The sequence below is a fragment of the Engraulis encrasicolus genome, chromosome 2, assembly GCF_034702125.1.
Source record: "Engraulis encrasicolus isolate BLACKSEA-1 chromosome 2, IST_EnEncr_1.0, whole genome shotgun sequence".
Taxonomy (NCBI): Eukaryota; Metazoa; Chordata; class Actinopteri; order Clupeiformes; family Engraulidae; genus Engraulis; species Engraulis encrasicolus.
Window position 1 is genome coordinate 30033517 of NC_085858.1, and position 24176 is coordinate 30057692.

At 44.1% G+C, this 24176-nt stretch overlaps 1 protein-coding gene across 2 annotated transcripts in view; it reads right to left on the reverse strand.

Annotated features, from left to right (window-relative positions):
- Positions 1-23742, reverse strand: part of deptor (DEP domain containing MTOR-interacting protein) — a 51044-nt gene extending 27302 nt beyond the window's left edge. The window contains exons 1-6 of one of the 2 annotated variants that reach the window (XM_063186077.1): positions 23396-23742; positions 22880-22973; positions 20459-20637; positions 19124-19247; positions 9248-9426; positions 4563-4745 (exon numbers count right to left, since the gene is read on the reverse strand). In XM_063186077.1, the coding sequence (XP_063042147.1) occupies positions 4563-4745; positions 9248-9426; positions 19124-19247; positions 20459-20637; positions 22880-22965 (751 nt within the window). In that variant the 5' untranslated portion in view covers positions 22966-22973; positions 23396-23742. Of the gene's footprint in view, positions 1-4562; positions 4746-9247; positions 9427-19123; positions 19248-20458; positions 20638-22879; positions 22984-23395 lie in introns of those variants that run through there. The other variant, XM_063186069.1, reaches the window with a different exon arrangement.
- Between the last annotated feature and the right edge of the window lie 434 nt (positions 23743-24176).

The following is a 24176-nucleotide window of genomic DNA, read 5'->3' on the forward strand; positions in this document are numbered from 1 at the left end:
AATGTATTTTCTTGAAGGGGAGGGGGCCCCAGTAACTGAATCTTTTCAGGGACCCAGCTATGTCTCCGTGCAGGCCTACAGTACAAGTACATGCAACACTGCAGAGTAGGGGTCGACCGATACAGGTTTTTTAATGGACGATGCGATACCGATTTTTTTGTCATCACACTTGGCCGATACCCGTTTTCCGATATCCGATATTTGAGGCCGATATGGGTTAAAAAAAGGTAAAAAAATGACAAATATTCCAGGTCTCAAGTTAAAAATAAACATTCCTTTAACATTATCAAATTGAGGTAGAACTTGTAACATTTAAACACCCACTCTAGTACTACAAAAATGAAGTGTCTTGGTGCTTTAAAAAAAAACCAAATGACATAAAATAATAAATATTGTGTATCGGCCAAAACCACACGCGTATCGGCCGATACCGATACACTTAAAAATTGCAAATATCGGCCCGATACCGATACCGATATATATATCGGTCTATCCTTACTGCAGAGCAGGAGGCAGATGAGAGGGAGGGAGGGAGGGGGGGAGGGTTTAGCGAACTGAGGAATTAAAACTAAACAGATCAAAACAAAGACAACAAGCAGCTAGATTTGCCTTCACCTGACAAGGAATGTGCATCTTCAGTGTTTTGACAAAACAAGAGTAGAGTAGTTTTGAGAGTTAAACAATGATTTTGAAGTGATATAAGTTGTACATCATCTTGTAGCAGGTCACTCCATTGGCTAAGACTGCTCCGTGTACGTTTGCAGAAGTAGATAAAGGCTTTTTTTAAAAAACTTTTTTTTTTTTTTTAAACGATTTCCGTTTTTTAAAAAACGATTTGAGAAAACGATTTCCTTTGCATTTTCCTCCTGGAGTAAATACATCCTATAGAGAAAACCATGAGTGCTTGCAAGACAGAGGGATCAAAAGCCTAGTGAAGTTGTTGTAGTTAACTTGGGTTTGGGAGCAATTACGCCACGTATTGCATTTACATTTTGCATTTTGCATTACGTTTTGCATTTACGCCACGTGAATTTCCAAAATCCCCCCCCCCAACACAAAAATCACGGCTGCCCCCATAGTTTCCAAAATTTATGTGGGAAACACTGAAACAGCTTCATTGTTGCTTTCCGGCCAGATGCGGCTCACATTAGATACTGGGATTTGCACCGTGCATTGCTTGCAGGGCAGGCAGAATGAGTATATACTGTGTATATACTGTTTAATATACAGTATATATACATAATGATGTGTTGGACCCAAATGTTTCCAATTTGAGGCATTGTTCTACAGTTTCCCTTAGGCTACTTTATGTCTCTACCTGGCAATGTACTGTACAATGTACTGTACAAATATCTTCCTACTGGTCTATTAGGCTATGAAAGTCAGTGTTCACAGCTACACTTTGAGCTATCATTTCCAGGGACTCTGCTGTATCATTTCATAGATCATATACAGCATAACTCAAGGGCGAAATGGTTGCACATGTTCCCGTGCTGCAACTGTGCACTTTAGCCTTGATAAATGACACAATTCTCTGCTGTGCAAAGTTCAGTGAGCCAGCCCTTCCACGTTCTTGCGCTTATCTGGCAACGCTTGTGTGTTTTGGGATGCAGGGACTGTGTGTGTGTTTTTCGACCTCTAAGAAAGCGGCTCTCAGCTCAACGTTGCCAGATGGCAGCAGGAGTCAGATGAAGATCTCTGTTCAGATGCGTTTCAGATCATCTGTGAACCCCAAGCACCTGGCTGTCCTCCCGTTACCCAGATCTGCTGCTAGTGTGAGGAGTTCCTCAAGGCAGGAAATTAAACTTCACAAAATGTGAACCTTTCAAAGACACACTGACAGATATATGGTGAAAAATGCCAGCCACTCGGCTGCAAGGTATTATTTTATGTCTGACACCCATCAGCCACTTCCATATTTTACCAGCATTGGCCTGGTGGATGGTGCCAGTTTCCATCCTTGGAGTGCAGGCTGGTGGCCAATGGAAACACAAGTGCAGAAACTCTGATGTACAAAGTAATAGGATCACATATTTGTTCCAGCAAATTCATAAGCTGCAGCACAAGTTATCAACCATGTAATGGAGTGAGTTACTGCAATCCCCAGTACCTGCATTAGGTATAATAGGTACTGTAGGAGCAGGAGAGATGGATTAATGTATATTGTGCTATGGATTATGCCTGCCCGGTAATGTACTTGTACTTTCAAAAATAAGGGTCACCCATCAATGACATTAGATGACTTCTATAACATATGCTGTTTAGCCTGTTAAGATATGGCCCCTGTTTTAAATTTGCTGTTACCAGAATGGCAATGACCAAGTCGTAAGGTATTAATTACTAAAGGCCCTGTGCAATGTTACAGTGTACAATGTAGTACAATGGTAGGTAAGTCTTTTCAACATCTATCTCAGCGTTCCTAGTGGAAGGGTGTGTATCATGGGGCAACTGGTGATAATGTGTAGAATTCGATATGTGTGTGAATATGACGTGCATATCCTCTCTAATATGTATCAGAATATAAAAATATATTGTTACAGTATATTTGTATATTCTGATACATATTAGACAGGATATGCACGCCATATTTTGAATTTCAAGAAATAAGCATTTTTAGCTGCAAATATGACAATTTGTAACACTTAGCAGCTGAATACATCATCCGATACCCTCCAACTTTCAAATGTGTCAAAATCGTGGTAAACCTGGCCAGTGGTAACTTGTTCAAGCAGTGTAGCAACTCATGATACTACATGTTCACACTGCTTCCTCAGGCTATACACTGATAGCTGTCTGTTAACATTGACATATGGCAGGTGATACCCCATGATCAAGAAAACTAAACACATGGAGAAAACGCATAATATTCCAGGATGAAATCATAAGTAGTCTATCATAATTAAGTCTATCATAGACAGCTATCATAGTGTATCATATGACACTATCAACTTAATGATATGGTGAAAAACTCAAACAAAAAAGTTTGAGTCACACATAATACACGAGGGCGAAACCCTTAAAAAGTTATTAGTGTGTCATGAAACCGTTATTGTGGTTTTATTATTACACGCAAAACAAATGCTGAGAACGGCAAAGCTAGTGGGAAAGGCCACAGACAGGGAATTGCTTCATGTGCGTGTTGCTTCATGCAGACTGGAGGGCTCACTGCTGACATTTGATGTTCCAAAAAAAAGGTCATCCTGGCACTCCAACGTGACAAACAAGGACGATCCTGGTTAATACAGTACATATTAAAAAGCCGACGTGTTTCAATCCAGACAGGTCTTCATCATGGCTCAGGTCAGATTGTGCTCCCCTCTGGTTTGTTCTGGTGGGGAATGGCTGATGGGGAAGGGTGGGGGCAGGGTTGCCAGATGTGTATGATAATTCCCAGCCCAAAAATGCTCAAAAAACCGCCTGGAGGGACTAAATCCCACCGAATTTCAACCAAACTGTACTAATTTCTATGGCCATGAATCTACAGAAAACACGGCCAATGCCTGCTTTTACAAATGTACCCACAGAAGAGCATCCTAAGCAGCGCAATTGTGCGGGAAACCGCCCAATCTGGCAACACTGTAGGGAGAGGAGGGCTGACTAACCTTGAAACAGCTCCAGGGGCTGAACTTGCCAAACTCACTCATCATGCTTTTAGGGTTTGGCCTAAGAGCATATATTTGCACAACTGCACATAAACTCCCACATTTAGTTAATTCAGAAGCGGTGTCATTTTGACCCAGCCTGTGCAGTGCACGTGGAACTAATCATGAGATGGATTTGCCTGTCTGAGTAACTGAGGGCGAGGAGCAGTCTGCATGACATTAAAATTCTGTTAAAGTTCCCCGAAATTGAAAACAGTAAAAGCTGCATCATTCATATACAGTAAACCTTTAGAGGCAAAGAAAGCATTTTTTCAGACCACATGATTTATTCTTTACAGCCTACACTACACTACGGAATACAATACACACCGAACTTGAAAACAAGAGCAGACTCTGTGCCCACGACAGGTCATCTATCTCAAACACAGTCTGCAATATACTGAGCCAACAGAACTGGCACTATTGTGAGAACAGACATTGCCTCATAATAATACATCTTTAGGGATTACTATCTTATGAAACCGACCTTGGCTTTAACTTCACTGCAACCGCGACCAAAGGACCAGGGCGTATGTATTTCTCCAATTGTTGCCCTGGCAACTATGAAAGTTCAGTTAATTCCGAGTGGATCCACTTTCCTCCTCCACCTTTCTATTTACTGTTTGTCGGTGAGTGTGGCTATGCATGCAGTGTGTGTGTGTGTGTGTGTGTGTGTGTGTGTGTGTGTGTGTGTGTGTGCTTTGCTCCTTTCCTCCTCTCTCCTCCCGGTTTTCAGGTGCTGTGTGTGTGTTTGTCTGTGTGTGTGTGTGTGTGTGTGTGTGTGTGTGTGTGTGTGTGTGTGTGTGTGTGTGTGTGTGTGTGTGTGTGTGTGTACGTGTACGTGTGTGTGGGGGATGCAGCACGGCTGTGTGTGTGTGTGTATGTGTGTGTGTGTGTTTGTGTGTGTGCGCATATGCGTACCTGATAGAAAGCTGGTGTTGCCTGCGTCGCTGTTCTGCTTGCGGAGGCAGAAGGGGCTGTCGTGGCTCTCTGGGATGCCGCGCGGCCTCTCACTCAGCACCTCCATCAGACGCCGCCGCCGACGGAAGTTCATGCGGAACTGGTAGAGCAGAGCGCCGTCCGTGAAGTGGTGCTTATTGGTGACTGTACGAGATACAGGGAAAGAGAGAAATACATTGTCATTAATAAACACACGGTCGTTTACAAACAAGTTATCAGTAAAAACACCAGGAAAATCATGCAGAACTGGTAGAGTAGAGCACTTTTTAGTGACAGTAAGACATACAAGAAAGGGGAGAAATACATCTGTCATCACATAATACATTGTCATTAATAAACAGGAAATGAACAGGAAATAAACAGAACAGGTGGAGCGGAGCGCCGTGCGTGAAGTGGCGCTTATTAGTGATTGTAGAAGAAACATATTGTCATTAACAATCAGTTATCAGTAAAAACACCAGGAAATTAATGTGGAAATTGCAGAGCAGCACACCATCCGTAAAGTGGTAACTATCTACCTTAGATATCTTAGGACATCAGTTATTAGTGACCACAGAAAGATGTTCACTTGTACCTTGTTGATGTGTCTGTCTGTCTGTCTGCCTGTCTGTCAATCTATCTACAGACATACAAAAGACTATATCGTCATTACTATTCATAAAATACATTGCCTCTCTGTCAGCTTTGCGTGCGTGTGTGTGTGTGTGTGTGTGTGTGTGTGTGTGTGTGTGTGTGTGTGTGTGTGTGTGTGTGTGTGTGTATGTGCATACAAACTGGCTGAGCCTTTCTGTCAACAAACATACCCATTGTCCTTAATTGTGCTGATGTTGATGCACTCTATGCATTTGTTTGTTTGTATACATGTATTGGTCTTTCTGTGTGTGTGTGTGTGTGTGTGTGTGTGTGTGTGTGTGTGTGTGTGTGTGTGTGTGTGTGTGTGTGTGTGTGTGTGTGTGTGTGTGTGTGTGTGTGCGCGCGCGTGCGTGTGTGTGTGTGTGTGTGTCTGTGTGTGTCTGTGAGAGAGAGAGAGAGAGAGAGAGAGAGAGAGAGAGAGAGAGAGAGAGAGAAAGAGAGAGCAGGAATGTGTGCACGCGTGTGATCGTGTGTGTGTGTGTGAGCGAGATAAAGCTCTCGTAAAAATAACAGCGCAGCCCAGCACCATATGAATGGATGCATTGTACGTCAGATACCGCATACAGACAGCACAGAGCAGAACAGTGCAGAACATGTCACCATTCACAGCAACATGCTCGACTAGCTGTCAGGAGAAGTCGGCAGAAGTCTATACACACCAGGATTGGAATGAGGAATTGAAAAGAGAAGTGTCTGTTTAAATCACAGCATCTAAACTGTGTCCTCATATGACCCATGACAGGAATACTTCTCACCCAAAGCCTCAAAACCCACCCAGCCCAACCTGACTGACACTGTACAGAGGAGGGCATAGGTTATCTGGGGCTAAGCTTGAAAACCGACATACAGCACAGGAAAACCAGACTAGGGAATCACCCCTTCACCTTGTTTTGTAAGACAGTAACAAACAGCCATTAGCGTTCTGTAGGGCAGGCTTTTGCAGCATTCTTCCATCTGCTTCCGTACAAATTTTAGACCATTTGCTTTGCAGTGTTTTATAGTGTACAACAATCATGAATGAAAACTGGAAAGGAAAGCAAGACAAGAAAGCAAAAAGGGGAGAGTAAAAAAGTGAAAAGAGCCCTGCGGGAGCGTGTCTTGTTTTTTAAATGCAGTCGCTGCAGTCTGCTACACACCACATTACCCAAACAGGCACAGCCCACAGGCAGCTCTCTCCCCTCTGTCCCTATGTGGAAAACTATGAGGGCCTTTGGTAGACTGTTTGTACGGAGTGGGTCAGATATGCAGCAAAACAAAGCCTGCTTCATCTCAGCCCAGTACTGTCAGAACATAATCAGAAAGACAGTTCTGGCAGAGAGAGAGAGAGAGAGAGAGAGAGAGAGAGAGAGAGAGAGAGAGAGAGAGAAGAATGAAAATAAAGAGCAAGGGATACAGGCACAGAAAAAGAGATAGTGTGATAGGGACAGGACAAGAGACGTGCAGGGAAGAGAAAAGAGGTATCTACAAAAGCAAAGGCAAATGAAAAGGGAACAGACAAAGAAAGAAAGAAAGAAAGAAAGAAAGAAAGAAAGAAAGAAAGGAAGAAAGAAAGAAAGAAAGAAAGAAAGAAAGGAAGAAAGAAAGAAAGAGCATAATGAGTTCGGGAGCTCTCTGGCAACACTTGTTTGTGGTTAATTCAGTTAGTGTGTGCAGAAAGGGTAGAACAGCGTGGCAGAGAACAACACTGATGGAGGAGAGAAAGAGGAGGATCTCATAGATCTGAGAGAGAGAGAGGGGGATACAGAGAGTGTGAAAGAGAGAGAGAGAGACAGAGAGAAAGAGAGAGAGAGAGAGAGAGAGAGAGAGAGAGAGAGCGAGAGCGAGAGCGAGAGAGAGAGCAGGGAAAGTAAGAAAGCAGTACAAAGTAATTGACAGAGAGAGAGGCAGTGAGAAAAGGGAAAGTGAGAGAGGGAGTGAGGGAAGGCAAAAGAAGGGGGAAAGAGCGAGAGAGGAAGAGAGGGAGAGAAAGGGAGTGAGAAAAGACAGGGAGGGAGGGAAAGTGAGAGAGCAGTAATTGAGGGAGAGGGAGAAGGGTCATTTGAGGCCCTTAATCGGACCCCTGTTGCTCTCCACTAGACACATGGCCCCCACGGAGAAATGTCACAGACACGGAGAGAAGCAGGCAGAGAGAGAGAGAGAGAGAGACAGACAGACAGACAGACAGACAGACAGACAGACAGACAGACAGACAGAGAAAGTGCAAAGATAGACAGATTGTAGTGGCAAATTGTGCTTGTGAGCAACTGGCATGAAAACTGACAAAGCAAAAGCTCTGAAGAGAAATCGAGTTGAGCACAGCTAGACTCCTTTGGATAACACGACCTGGATGAATGGATATATTCACAGAATACAACATAGAACGAGAAGCTTTACCAGACTGTCAAAAACAAACGGTGAAATTCACCAGGACATTTCACAGTAATTTCATTATTTTGTAATCAGTCGGCCCTTACATTTTAGTCTTGCCTCGTGGATTTTGTAAATCTGCACCCCTGGGGTGTACATATGCATGTCAGCAGGAGTGAAAAGCTGTGTGTGTGTGTGTGTGTGTGTGTGTGTGTGTGTGTGTGTGTGTGTGTGTGTGTGTGTGTGTGTGTGTGTGTGTGTGTGTGTGTGTGTGTGTGTGTTTGTGTGTGCGTGTGTGAGGGTGCGTGTGTGTGGGTGTGTGTGGGTGGTTGTGTGAGTACACGCGCGTGGAATGGCCATCTGTTGCTGACCATCACAGCATGGACATGTTTTGGCATAATCAGAAAACCCCCCAAGACCTTTGCAGAAGAGCACCCGGCACGGGCATGCACAAGCGTCTCAGTTACGTAACACGTGGTCCTAACAACACCACTACTACTACTACCAGCCTCATGGGACACCACTTTGATATGCACATTCATCAATATCAATAACATTCAGCCAATAATGTTTAACCTTTTTCAACTCAACACATTCAATGCCAGGAATAGTAATAGTTTGATTCCCATGCGAAACTAGACACTCTAATACACTGTAGCAAAGGGGAGTAGAGTGCACTTCTGAGGCACCAAACTGGGGCTCTGACCACTACACCAAAGAGCAGACATTACCTGTACATTCAGGAGTGCCCCCTCAACCCTAGAGATGGTCACTCCATTACAATCCAAATGCCTAGTGCTCTATGACAGTAAACACACAAGAAAACACACGTCTCTAATCTTTCCATGATAGACTACAGATATCAGAGGTTGCCTGTCACAAAAGCACCAAAATAGACGTGGAAGGTAGTTTAGTCACGGAAAGTTGTGGTGATTGGTTAAAATTGCAACATCGCACCAAATTCGCAGGGATTGACTTAAGTTGCGAAAAGGTTGCAAATCGCAACATCACAAATTCCTGGAGGGACTGTCTATCTGATAGAGACTCTGCGGGATGGGATGAGGGCATGGAAATAGTCTGTTCTTCAGATCAAGACAGCACAGGGGCAGTGTGTAGCCTATACATGTGACTGGAGCGCACCGTAACAACACAACTAGTGTTCCTTAAATATAACAGCTAACTTGATTTTCAAAATGTCCAACACATGCTTTGCCATTCACCTGTTTTCTATGAAATCTTAAACATTGCATAAAATGATGTTACTAGGAAAACAAACATGTCCTAATGTAAGTGAACAAGGACTGAACTGTTTGTCCTTTATTTGTGCTTTTCTGTTCCTCGTTTTTTTGCTGTGCATGCTGTGTTACACACTCATACTCTCTCTCTTTCTCTCTCCCTCTCTCTCTCTCCTCACCATGTTCAATGATGCTCTCTCTCATTCTCTCCCTCCCACTCTCTCTCTCCCTCTCTCCTAACCATGTTGAATGGTGCTCTCTCTCTCTCTTTCTCTCTCTCTCTCTATCTTCAGTGTCTCCTTCTCTCCCTCTCTCTCCCTCTCTCCTCACCGTGTTGAACGATGCTCTCTATCTCTCTCTCTCTCTCTCTCCTCAACCTCTCTCTCTCCCCCCAACTTCTCTCTCTCTCTCTCTCTCTCTCTCTCTCCTCACCGTGTTGAATGATGCCGTGTTCTAGAAGCCGTCGTCCCAGCTGTTCCGCCTCATCCCTGGTGGCCGTCTCTCCCTCCTGCAGCAGCCAATCGACGAACTCTGAGGCCACCAGCGCCCGCTCGAACGACCCGCCCTCCTCCTCTCGCGTCTGCAATAGGCCGTTCTCCATGCTCATCAACCTGCCGGCAGGATCACAGAAACACCAATCAATCAATCAATCAATCAATCAATCAATCAATCAATCAATCAATCAATCAATCAACCAATCAACCAATCAGTCAATAGACATGACATTCGGCTCCCCTTCATCAAACTGCCATACCCAAAGCACATTCTGAGCTCATCCTTCCCACTCACCAAACCCACACTATGTAGGCTGACCGACTGTAATTTCCCAGCATGTCCTACTTTACAGTGGTATCACTGTGCACATTCAAGGATTCAAGGATTCAAGGATTCAAGAATTTATTGTCATTGTCAAAAAGGCAACGAAATTATGTTTGGGGTACAATACTTAGTAGTAGCAGGTTTCCAAGTAAAGTGCAAAACGAGGTAAAAGTGACACCAGTGCTTGACCCCCCCAGCCCCCCCATCCCACTTAAAGTGCAGCAGACAAGCATGACAAGCAAATTCCATCTAGCCAGGCCTCGCCCTCCTAGAGACGCAACACGTTCAGCGTTGCTTTTCGTCAGGCCAGGAGCAATACAAATGTAGTTTCTGAGCTCCGGAGAAATCTGGAACTCCACCCACTTTGTTGGGAAGCAATCAACTTTGAGCAGCTCCAACGGCCCTGGGTAGAGGCTTGTTAAAGGCAGTGATGTGGATAAAGCGGAGGCGTTCTATTAGGAGGAGGAAAATGTTTGGCTTAAACTTCGGCACAGCCTTTTCTGGCCTCGACCAGTAGCAAACCGAGAGAGGCGGGTTAACCAGGCCGTTTGGGAAACGTTATTCGTTGTCTTCTTGGTCAGACCAATATCTCGGTACAAGACTAGATTTGAAAGTCGATGATAATCATACAACATCCCATCCACAGCTGCCCATAACTCTGTTTCTCTGTGAGAGCACATGTAGTTCACTGGTTCATTTGGCACTTCCTGTGTCTAATGGGTACTGGCCTGGCATCACACAGCTGGCACTAAACTGGCTGGCAGCCATTTGGCACCCATTTGACAGGCAGAATCAAATGAAGCTGTGAACTACACGTGTGCTGCTCACACACGGCACAGAGTGACCAAGTTATGGGTATCAAGTCAGAGCCACAGTTCACAACCCTGGGGTGCATTTCTCGAAACCATAGTTGCGAACTATGTTAGCTACTTTGTTGTTTGTAATACAATTTGCCATTGGCAACTAACCAAGTTGCTAACTGACTAACAACTACGCTTTTGAGAAACGCACCCCTGAATTGTAAGACCAGCTGAGTAACGCTGTATAAGACGCAATATAAGAGTAGGCTACTCAACATCAGGTTGAAGTGTGTTTGGTTTAAGTGTACAAGGTTTTTCCCCCCTCAAACAGATCTAAAGGTTCTTTTTAGATGTCTCAAATGTGGTTCGACACATGCTTTCCCGTACCTAGAACATCAGATATGCAACCAATCTGTAGAGCACTCCATTGAGCCCTTTGAAGTCAAGGAGCTGTTGCCGTGTGACACTATTGACGTTAGTTTCGTCTAGTACATTTGCTTAACCGTGTCTTGTACATACAGAGCTGCCTGCCAACCAAATAAACAAGCTTATTTTGTTTCCTTTCCAAAAGGCACACTGCTTAGCTACAGGGAGCACACGAGGTCAGCAGTACACAGGAGGTAGTCGTCACCTGTGTGTGTCAGCAGAAGTGCAAGTCTTTACGGTCACTGTACAATACAAAAGCCTAACCTGTGACCTATGTGTGGGCTCTGCCTTGGACACACAGTAACCACATAACCGCTAATCACACGCAGTTCCGCAGAGAGCAAAGCCAACACCGGCCACCTTTGGGCTCAGATATATTAAGGCAAACATTTGCTTAAAATCAAACATTTGCCTGGCTAATGAGCCTTATCTGAGCCCCGCGTCATTGTTCCTCTTCTCTTGGGCAGGGGAGGTGGAACGCAGCAATGTTGTTATGGGTGAGGCCCTGGATTCAGCGTTATTGCCAATCCTTAGGTACATCTGAATTATTGTACTGATAATACAGCGGTACTAAACCGTGTTGCAGTTGTGTAATCTCCACCTGACCTTGGCAGGGGTCAGATAATCCTTAATTTCCCCCCGGGGATCAATAAAGTTACTCTAGATAAGCCACATGGCACTGGCCTGACCCACATTGTTGGCATCCCATGTCTTTTCTACAGAACACTCACTCACTCACTCACTCACTCACTCACTCACTCACTCACTCACTCACTCACTCACTCACTCACTCACTCACTCACTCAGTTAATAAATTCGCAGCACTTCCCCACCCTCACCACCACCCTCATCCTCCTCCCCTAGACCTGTTCCCAAAGTCCGCTGCCGTGCGTAATGTACGTCGAGTGGTGGACAAGCCGGAATTTGGCAGGGCAGGCCACATGATTAAGTAGATATTAACTTCTGATCAGCGCTGGCTGGCTGGCTGGCGGGGCGGGCGGGCTGGCGAGATGGCTGACCTACCGGCCGGCCCCCTGATTACAGTTTGCAGAACAGATGGAGCTGGTCCACAGGGCTTCATTACACCACTGTGGTGGGTAAATCATTTCCCAAAATGAATTAGGGGTGGAGGACAAAAAAAAACTAAAAAAAAAAACCAAAAACGTAATGTCCAAAACGAAGGTAATTTGAGGACATGGCTCTTTTACAGTCACTCCTAACTTCCTGAAAGAGTTCGCTGATCCTTATCGAAAGGAAATGGGGGCAATCGACAATTCCATCATCATCATCATCATCATCATAATCATCATCATCATTACATTGCATTATACATAGGAGGCCCTTTAATCCAAAGTGATTAAAAAAAGAGAGGACACACACTGTTAGCAATCTACAGACATGTAGTGGAACACTGTGTAAATACCGGTAAACAAACTTAGTAAGGCCAGGGAATAATTATGTAAGTGTTCATGAGTGGAAAGAAAGTATTCACCTCAACAAGCTTCATCATCACCATCATCATCATAATGGTGTGTGTGTGTGTGTGTGTGTGTGTGTGTGTGTGTGTGTGTGTGTGTGTGTGTGTGTGTGTGTGTGTGTGTGTGTGTGTGTGTGTGTGCGCGTGTGCGCGTGTGTGTGTGCACGTATGTGTGTGTGAGAGAGAGAGAGGATGTGTGTGAGAGAGTGTGTGTGTATTGTCTCTCACATGTGGCAGTGCAAGCTTGATGTGTTTGCTAGTGCCACGCTAGGTCTTCGCAGGCCTTTGGAAGGAGCTGGTCAAAAACACAGCGCAGGAATGTTATAATTAGCTGCTGCCATTGTAGACTCCCTACGGTTCCCATTGGGGACCGGGTGGAAAACAACACCCCCAACCAGCCCCCTCCACTCACAAACCACCCTCAACCACCCCCAAACCACCCTCTTTCCACCCCTAACTGCCCTCAACCACAGCTGCCCCTAACCACCCATTGCTGACACTCACACAGCCCCAGAATGGAGGACAACCAGGAGAAAAACAACCCCCGGCCCCGCCACCCCCCAGTGCTGTAACATCCCCTCACCAACTTCTAGAAAACAGCAGGAAGTTCCCGTGGCCATTAGAGGGAGATCGGGGGCAGTGGGAGGACGAGAAGAGAGAGAGAGAGAGAGAGAGAGAGAGAGAGAGAGAGAGAGAGAGAGAGAGAGAGAGAGAGAGAGAGAGAGAGAGAGAGAGAGAGAGACACAGAGAGAGAGGGAGACACAGAGAGAGAGAGAGAGAGAGAGAGAGAGAGAGAGAGAGAGAGAGAGAGAGAGAAAGAGAGACAGCGAGAGAGAGCGAGAGAGAGCGAGAGAGCAAGGACCCACTTTCTGAGGTTATTTGCTTTTGTCGCTGTTGCTGTTGAAAATTTACTGCAGCCTTGTCAGCTGTGGTGAAGGGAGGGAGGATGAGGAGGACGAGGAGGAGGTCAACTGCTGTTTACATTAGTTGTCTTTTCAGCCTTCCCACCTCTGCCTGCACAGTAAATAGCAAATACTGTATGTGCAGTGTTAATTCAACACTTCAGGAATAGGACAAAATAAAATACACATACTTTATAGAATAGAAGAAGAATGAGAATCAATGCAAATTGCGTCTTATTGTCTCATTTGAACTAGGCAACAGAGAGATGGCCAATCATATACTTCAAATATTGGTGTCCATTATTATTATATTATGCAGTCTATGTAGCCAATTCGTCCAAACATACAGCGTGGTGATAGCCCATGAAGGGTGAACAACCAAGTCAACGGCCATGTAAAACCAAAATCTGTGTCAAGTATGTGGCAATAGATTACAATGTCTGAATCGAGGTTGCCGATTTTTGTCGAGCAGTCTAACAGAGCAGACAAGAAGCCTGGCAGCCGGGCCATTGCATTGCACCCCGCAGCTCAGTCTAGCCACTGTATACCATGTGGAGGTACAGAGAGAGAGACACCACCAAACTTGGCCTCCCCTGTCCTAGCGACCATGTCACCGTGCCAACAGAAACCTGCGAAGAGTTGTCTGCTTTGCTCCAACTGTTGGTAGATTTAAATCCAGACTTAACCCTTTCGTGCAGAACCTGTATAATAAACTTGTTGTGACAAAAGTGGTAATGACCAAGTCTTGATCTGTTGCTTCAGGTTTTTTATAAAATCATATCAGTGTTGCAATGACATATCTAGAGTATTCTTCAACAGTCGCTGGCGACTCCATCTACACCAAAGGGCTGTGACAAAAGCTGTCCTTAAATGAGTTATTTTAATGACATTAACATAAAGATTTGAACTAAATGAGGTAAACACATTTTATACTTTTATTCCTTTTAATAGCATTTATCCTTTCTGTAGCAAAGGGTGGTTGAATTGTCCTGGCGGGACTCAAACCCAGACCTTCTGGGGTACAGAACTGGTGCTCTGACCGCGGCAACAAAGAGCCAGACTCGTTTATGTAACAAAGCCCACCCGCAACAGTTATGTTGTTGATTTGATTGGGCCGCGGCAGGCGAATTCGCTCCTCATTTGCATAACATTAAACTTTCTTTAATAATTTCGCTTCGCTTCGCTCCTGTTCGCTTGCCATCGCTTGCCTTCGCCTCTCTCATAGGAATGAATGGCAAAGTTCGCAAATTCGCGTGTATGTGTCCCTACCGATATAGTACTGTACACGTCAAACAATCTGGGCGTCCCCCACGTACCTCCCACCATACTTCACCCATCCAGGATGTCCCGCATTCCATGATAGGGTCCCTAGCACCAGGGTTGTCTATCCTGGGGTCCCTAGCACCAGGGTTGTCTATCCTGGGGTCCCTAGCACCAGGGTTGTCTATCCTGGGGTCCCTAGCACCCGGGTTGTCTATCCTGGGGTCCCTAGCACCAGGGTTGTCTATCCTGGGGTCCCTAGCACCAGGGTTGTCTATCCTGGGGTCCCTAGCACCAGGGTTGTCTATCCTGGGGTCCCTAGCACCAGGGTTGTCTATCCTGGGGTCCCTAGCACCCGGGTTGTCTATCCTGGGGTCCCTAGCACCCGGGTTGTCTATCCTGGGGTCCCTAGCACCCGGGTTGTCTATCCTGGGGTCCCTCGGTATGGCTAACACAGCAGGACGGCCCTCACAAATAAGCCACTTCACTTCTGACACCATATGTAGCATAGGGGTGTTGAGCTGCCCCGGACTCAAACCTTGACCTTCTGGGGTATCAAATGTAGGAATCTGTCCACTACATAAAAAGGCAAGGCTTGTTGTGCACCACTCCATCAGACTTATCGCTATTTCATTTGCTGTGGGTTTTTTGTTCGTATTTTGCTGACTTATTGTTCGTTGAACTGCTTCTGTATATGAAATGTGCTCGTCTGCACATAGAAATAAACTTGCCATACCTTTCCTTTCCTGGACTTGCTTCATCCCCAAGCAATAAATTGTCACCGTGAGTGAGTGAGCTAGTCGGCTTTGTTGGCAGCACTGGAGCATTTGGGAGTGGTAGCAGACCCAAACACACACAGGCAGAGCCCTGTAGCAAGCAGCATATGCAGCTACTGATATAATATTAGACACCTACAACAGATGTCTATTATGGAACATGGCAGTGAAGATACTTGGCTATTGCACACATTACAAGAAATGAGCACAGATGTTCAGATAAACAAGAACACACACACACACACACACACACACACACACACACACACACACACACACACACACACACACACACACACACACACACACACACACACACACACACACACACACACACACACACACACACACCTCAGAACCAGTATTCCATCTTGGCCTGTGGGGCGGCTCGCCCTGACACATGACCTGACGTGACCCATATTATTTGCATTCACACCATGCACTCAGAGCTACATGTTAAATATAGACCAGCAGCCATCTGAATCTGTGCCACGCTCGTCTGTCTGTCTGTTGCATAAGGAGACAACAGGAGGATTAAAAGAGATGATTGGGTTTGTGAATGTACAAAGTCATTTGTAATGTCTCTGAAAAGCGGGAGAAATGCACGTAGACCACAACTGACTAGGTCACTGGACCAGCTGTTCTGACCCCCAGAGGAATGTCAAGGATTGAGTTTCTGTGTTTTTATTTCTTTCTTATAATGCAAGGTCCCTGTCCTAATTTTATTGTTGACAGAATGGCAATGATTTTTAAAAAGATATGTTGTTGGTCTTTTTGACTTTATTTATGATAGTAGAGCAAAGATGGTGACAGGAAGCGAGTGGGGAGAGAGAGACGGGGATGGGCCGGCAAAGGACCTGGGCCGGGAATCGAACGCTGGTCGGTAGACGAGTGCCCTACCGTTAGGCCACGGTAGGGCCCAGAATGGCAATGATGAAGCCGTTATGCCTTACCATAGACATAGTGCAATATTGTAGTAGTACTACGATATGTTAGTTAAGGATTTTCAACAAATACTAAGGCATCCCACTTATGGACTAACGCACATTATGATGCTACAGACATGCTTTACTCATTCTCACCAAGTTAGAACACATATTATGTGTGTCTGTAGGTCTATGTGAAATAAAGACATGTTCATTATGGTCTTTGCACAAAATCAATGTGCCATGACATCTGTTCTATGTACGTATTCTTGCCAGTCTTCTTTACTTTCATATAGGGATGTTTTTCACCTTTATATCATGTACATCATACTGGCCCATTTTCACAATTCATACTCACTGCACATGGAAATGGCCAAAAACAAGGAGAGGCACAAGCCAACCATAAATGTTCAACACAGAGTCAGACAGAGCTAGCCCTAATATATTCCCCAATCTGACATCAGCACAGGGGTAGCAAGACACAATGTTCATAGAAGCTGAACATTTCTGACACACTTGACAGCTACCTGTAAGACATTTCCATAACACATCCCTTTGTAGCCTTACCAGACACCGTCCTGCCACTGGCCAGATGTTGTAATAGTAACTGAAAAAAACGAACTACCATAGTACACTGCTACGACACCACTAGTGCACAGGGCCTTTAGTAATATTACGACTTGGTCATTGCCATTCTGGTAACAGCTTATTTAAAACAGGGGTAATGTCTTAAGGGGGTTAAAAGAGTTTGTATGTAAAAGGTGAGCTAGACTTTTTTTTAACAATTTATAATGCTTCAATCTGCAGCAACGTCTACTAATCTAGACATTTTTTTGTGAACAGTTTCTGATCCTGTAATGCATCTGCTTGATATCTACGCATGGCAGGCAACATTGTGTTATTACATTCTGACATGTCCAAACATAACCCTGAGGCAGAATATTGCAACACAACAGAGCAGAGTTCTTTTGCAACTTATAACCCAAGCTGCAGTGTTCACTTCACTTCAACCGTTTCCGAGTGAAACAAAAACAAAACGTGAGGGACACACAGATTATTGGACAGCCGTTGCCTAATGGTTGGGGAGCTGGTCTTGGGATCAAGGAGTGGCAGATTTGAATCTTGTTCCCAGTAAAGCATTAGCCTGATTATCATCAGCTTTCAAATCTCTTCAAGACTTGGTCTGACCAAGTGCATAACAATTAACATTTCCCAAACGTTTCCCCTTGGTTTGCTACCGGTTGTTTGCTTCCTGACAAAGTGGGAAGAGTTCCCAATTTTTCCTGGAGCTCAGAAACGATATTTGTACTCCTCCTGGCCTGACTAGAAGCAACGCTGAAGGTGTTGCGTCACTAGGAGGGTGTGGCCTGGCTAGTAAAGCATAGCATCTAACCCTACATGGCTCCAGGGGCTGTAGCCTACTTGAAGCCTGTATCTAACTGTAAGCCCCAAATAGGTTTGGTTTGGAAAGTGGTGGGTACGTTTGGCAAATTATCTTGTATTAATGTGGTATGGATATGTCCCCATCTTCCACCCAATAAACTACGCCCATGCTAAGTCCCTTTAGATAAAAGTGCTTTACGGTGTGAGTGTCATGTGCAATGAATGACTGAAGCTGTGAGCAGTTGGACTTCTTTGTGAAGCCTCAGGTCCAGTTGCTCACAGGTTGTGTGAACATGACTTGGATGAATCAGACTTATTGCAGTCATGTAATGTGCAATGCACTTCTTGTTGTTCATTAAGCTTGATTGATTTTCCTGTTCTGTTTAGATGCTAAGTGGCGGAGAGGCTGCCAGGCGCAGGTGAGCGGAGGTCACTTTAATAGATCAAGCCGAGAGGTGCTTCTCCAATCTGCTGAAAACCTGCGTTTCCCTGGAAACAATTAACTTGCGGAAGATGTGCAGAAACTAGATGTACAAGCGCGGCGGCTGATAAACAAAGCGGGCAGACAACCATGACGACAACAACAAGACACAGAAGTAGTGACAGGGACAAACAAGACAGGAACTGCTTAGTCAACTTGAGGATGTCAATTTAATTGACTCAGCATGTTCATGTTCTTTTCTGCCCATTGAGTTTCGACACGAATTTGACAACAAGCCAGCTTTGCTGAGTTTTAGCGAATTCAATTAAAACAGAATGAGAGACAACTTGGTTAACAAGGTCTGGAGAGGTCCAAAATCCAAAGACAAGCACGGTAGCTTTGAGTCCAAATGCTTCCCACAAAGCCCCATTGACCTTTGTGAGTTATTACTTTGAGCTCCATTATCATGGGGCACTGGCCTGGTCTAGAAAGTGTGAAAACATTGTTGTCATTTCCACTTTGACTACATTCCTTCCCTGTCTGGCCATAAGATATGACAGTAAACCACACATGTATACAAAGATAAGCTAATATGTTGACAAAGAATATTCAATAAATGACCTCCCCCCCACACACACAACATACCTCTTTCAATCATTGTGTAATACTACGTCAAACATCCTTTCACAGTTGAAACAGTTCACCAGATAAGCCAACAAATTCCTTTACATTCTTAAAACCTGTATATACGTATAGCAGTGGTGTCTACAAGTTTAAACAGAAGTAACCTCACACATGCTCCAACAACAGTAATCAGTAGATATCTATTGATGATAAAGGATAGTGCTATGCACCCTTTTACAGTGATATAAGGCATTTATAACATGAACACTAAACAAGGCCATCCAAATTCTCCATAGTTTGGCTTTAAGACGACATGGCTGCAACACCATATCAGCCCCATCCTGTGTTTACACAACGACACCCCCCTTACCTCCCCCACCCCCAAAAAAGTAAAAAGCTTTGCTTCACAAGTGTAAATCAGCAGTAGGGCAGTGAGAAAAACTAGAAGGAAAGGGAAAGTAGGAAAATAAACGCAAAGTCAAGGGCAGACATACTTCTCGTATAGCCGCTGTCCTCGCATGAAGACCTTGGCCTCATTGTCCAATGGGAAGGTGCCATCGTCCTTGCGGAAGCGGTAGAACAGCTTCATGTCTTTGAACTCCTTGTGTTCATCACACACTGCACAGAAGAGTAAATAAACAAACAAACAGGTGTTGGTCACTGATTGGACAGGATGGTGAGGAAAGGTAAGTGCAAAACAACAAACAAACACACCTACAAGAACAGGCTTTGTTTTGCTGTACTTGTCTTAGATATAACAACTGATCAATAGCCTCATGACAAAGAAAATATACAAGAGCTTGACTTTCTTGGGGAGTCAGCGTTGCATTGACTTTGTAGAACATACCATGCATTGTTATTTAAGATTGATACCTCCACTCCATAGCGCCAGTCAGACCTGAGCTAAGTACATAGTAGTACTGTACAGGAGGACAGTTTAATGTCAGGACAATGTCATGTAGCCTGCGTTACTAGTACTGTACCATGGTGGTGTATGATGCTCAAGTAATTCAAGTGATCTGCCTTTGCAACTGAATTCTCTTTTCCAATTGGCTGATAGGGTGACCATGAATTCTGTGGAACTGGTCAAGCGTCTATTCGGACGTGTGTAACACGTGTAAGATGCGCATAGAATCTTTGTTTGCAATAAAGTTGTATGAACCATGCACATGATCCACGGAAAATGTAAAAATCACAACGTCGCCATTGCAAACGAAGGTTCTAGGTGTATCTTAAGTTACACACGTCCGATAGTGAAGCGTATATCTTTGTTACTAGATTCTGGTTCAGTAATGTAATGTATCTTGTGAGAACATTATAGTAGAGTAGAGTGGAGTACTTTTATTAATCCCGAGGGAAATTAAGGTGTCTGACAGCTTACATAGATACATAGATACAAGACATACACAAAGACGTAATACACATTATTGCACATTGTAGAAAACATGTAGCAATCTGAGTATAGCAAAATGCCAGGCCTTACATCAGTTAACATACACACACCCACACACTCTCTCTTACCCCCCGCCACACACACATACACACACACACACACACACACACACACACACACACACACACACACACACACACACACACACACACACACACACACACACACACACACACACACACACACACACAGACATTACCATGGTAGATGATGCTCCAGTAATGTAATGTAATGTATCTTGTGTGAATAATATTGTGGTGGATGATTTTTCAGTAATGTAATGTCATGTAATGTATCTATAATGTGAATATTACCGTGGTGGATGATGCTCCAGTAATGTAATGTAGTGTAATGTAATGTAATGTGTGAATATTACCGTGGTGGATGATGCTCTGGTCCAGTAGTTTCTGCATGATCTTCATGGCGGTGTCGCGGTCCGAGGCCTCCTTGTGCTCGAGCAGCCAATCAATGAGCTCCTTGGCCACGAAGCAGTTGGGGTAGGTCCTCAGGTGGTGCCGTCGATCCTTAATCACCTTACACTCATGCAGACGCAGCCTGGGACGCAACACATCAAAGCGACTTACAGTTATTATTTTTCAGGGTATTGGTTACAGTCCCTGGAGCAATGTGGGGTTAGGTGCCTTGCTCAAGGGCACTTCAGCCATGGATGCACACACATGGATGCACACGCACACGCACACGCACACGCACACGCACACACACACACACACACACACACACACACATGCAGATGCAGTCTGGGGCACCACAGGACAGGTCAGAGGGCATGTCTTCTCATTTTTAAATTGAAATTTCGATTTAAGTTATATACAGGCACTATTTCACGTTCCCCTGACTCTGACAAGACCTCATTTTAAAAAGGCCCAAAACCAGGGGTGATGGTGAAAAAAAATCCTGAGCCTGAACTTTTTCCCCTGCTCTAACGATGTTGACAAGATACTGCATAGTGACATAACGTAGGCCTATTTTGACACATTATTCAAACATTTAATAGCCTATGACCATTATTTAAGCCTGATAGTAGAAGAAAACCCTGAACCTGTAACAATTTCTGAGATAAGAATAACCTAATGGCTAATTATTATCATTGTTTTTATTTTTGCAAACTCTGTCAAGCCTGAAATCAGGCATGGAGCCTGAATACTATCAGCCCTGCAAAACTCATGGCGGTTATTGTAATGTAACTCATCTCAAATATCTCGCCATGGGGATTTGAACAGTTGCAACAGTAGTTTCCTTTGCCTCCTCTCTCCAGCAGGATTCTAGACACTGCTCTATTCTTGCTGCATTCAGTAAGCTTACATATTACTACATTAAAATGGCTTTTATGGTGAAAGTCTGAGATGCACTTTGAGTCGTTTTTAGATAGTTGCACTTTGAGTCATATTTAGATAAGTTTTAAAGACTGATTAAAAAAAAACATTTATTAATTGCATTTGAAAAAAATACATCTACTAGCAATTTGAAAAAGCTCCACTCTAAGCACTGTTCATTTTTTTTATGTAGGTACAGTAGCTAAAGCTCTACTTAGCCTATGTATGAGTGTCTGTCTGCTGTTTTTTTTAAATGGGGACACTGCGGAAATGTGGTATTCTGGTGGCACTGCATGCCACATAATTCACTTTAGAGAGACCAGAGGTGAATCACTGGCACCTGCACATGAGGTGACAGCCAAAGTGGCTCTCTGCGCCAGAAAAGATTGTGATACACTTGGCCAGGTGTCCCTCTGTTTGTGGGTCATGCACTCTGCATTTCAGGTAGTAGAAGTAGTAGCTTTATTGTCCCCCATGGGGGAAATTATGACTGGCTGGACGGCAGTACTTCAAACCAATATTGTCTGCAATTCACTGGACGAGGTAGAATCACATGACACTGCATATGGCATACAGTGCGCTTTCAAGGAACCAATGAATGAACACACACAGTGAAATGGAACAAAGTAAAGTAAAATGTTTACAAAATAGAACATAATAATAAATACACAACAACAATTATTTGTCATATTCCAGACCATTTTTCAATGAGCAGGTTCTATTGTCAGTGTGCCTTTTTTTCTCTCTCAATAAATCTCGGATAGCCTAGGTGCCCCAAACAAACTGTTTAATACGTACAGGAGTTTGGTGAAAGAAAAGATAATGTTTTCCGCATGCCAGGCAATAACAGTCAACTGTCCTCTCTGCATGATGCACACAATCAGAATGTATATGTGGCATCAATATATTTCCTTCTCCAGTTATGCAATATGGATATCTTCTTAACCTGAAAATGTTCTATTAAACAAATTCAAACATTTCCTGGGGTTAATTATTAAACAGTATTATTCACCCATTGTTCTCTCCACTAATCTGCTGTTTCATGCACTCTGTTGAGCCACACAAGGTCAGAGCCAAGTCCAACCACTGGGTCAATGGAGAGGTAACCTGACACAAGTGACCTAAATTATCACCAATTTAACTCTACGACTACCTGTCAAATGATTTAAGTTCAGAGACTACTGGCATCTGGTGTCATCCGAAACGTTCACGGGTCTTCACTGTGTGGAATGATAGGCGAAGGTCACTGAGCCGAGATAATGGCACATTAATATATATCACAATGCATAATAATTTCATAAACATAACTCATTGTGCACGCTGCCCAAGCTGTCAAGTCGTATTGTTACTGTCAGTATGACGGATTGGCTCAACACGCCTTTGTTTGCAGAGCCGCAGTGGTGGGAGAAGGCTACAGTGCAGCACGGAGTACATAACATCGCTACTCCCACTCCCACACCTACCTCAACTGCTCTCCTGTAACCAACACCTCGGCCATACGTTCCAGCTCTGCAGCCTTCTTCTGCATGCTAGTCTGGATGTTGTCCATTTCTGGTGCTAGAAACATAATGGGAGAGAACACAAATCACAGCAAATGACACAACTAACCGGGGCTGAAAATGGGGATAATTTGAGACGTTACGTTGGGTCAGTGCACGCTCGGTCATTCATTTGCACGTGATCCCTGTGTACAGTAGCGCTTTCACATTTATGTAGCAGCTACAACAAAAAGCCAGCGGGCGAGCAGGCTGGTCCCTTACATGGGTTAAACAGATGGATGCAAATGGTTATTGAATAAACCATCCATTTTTATGTATAACTACTATCGCACAGCCAGTACTACAGTGTGATGTTGAATGAATGACCACCTGTCAAAATGGATTGCAGAAGCAACGGATGATTAGCTTCTCATTCGAATTGGGTCGCGCCCATTGCTGTCTATGAATGAAGGATAAAAAATAAAAACAGCAACAAATTACCTTCAAACTGCCTCTGGAACTGAGCATGTAAGGGTATCACAACAGTGACTACAAATTAGATCCAATGTTGACGAGAGATGGGCATGGTTGAAAAAGAAGTCGCATCACACGAATACAAAAAGGCAAATCTTGACTGTGTCCACAAAACAGAACTGAATCATCAACTTTGAACAATATTTCATTGATCAAATCTATCCCAGGTATTCCATGGCTGAAATGACAGCTACTAAGTCTTCTGTCAATTTCAGGTTAAATACAAGCACCACCTTGCCAGTGGACATCAACAGAGGCGTGCGAAAGCATCCCTTCTCTTGACCAATTGTTTACTACTTGACACTGGAAGCACGTTTTGCACCACGGTGAAGAGCGAGCGCAGGGCGCGAGCCACCGTCAAGGGGGAGTTGCTCCAGTAGGCGGGGTGTTGGGGAAATTTGATGTTTTTCATTGGATCATTTTAGACACTAAACAATACAAGTATTTTTAAATAGATGAAAACAATTGTTTTTTTTTTCACGATGTGCTGCAATGAAAGAAAAATGAAAGGACGCTTGACAGATTGCTATCAAAGCCTTTCAAAGAATGAACAATAAACACTGAATGTGACCATTGATTGTTCTAATATAGGCTACAATCAATGTGATAAATAGCAGTTCCTTCACATGGTCATGTGCAAGTTCCTCAACCACTATTGTATCAGAACTTGCAATGTTTTACATCCAAACACATAGCAAAACTACTATAAAATAAAATCAGAGCTGTTCATTTGGCGCTGATTACCGGT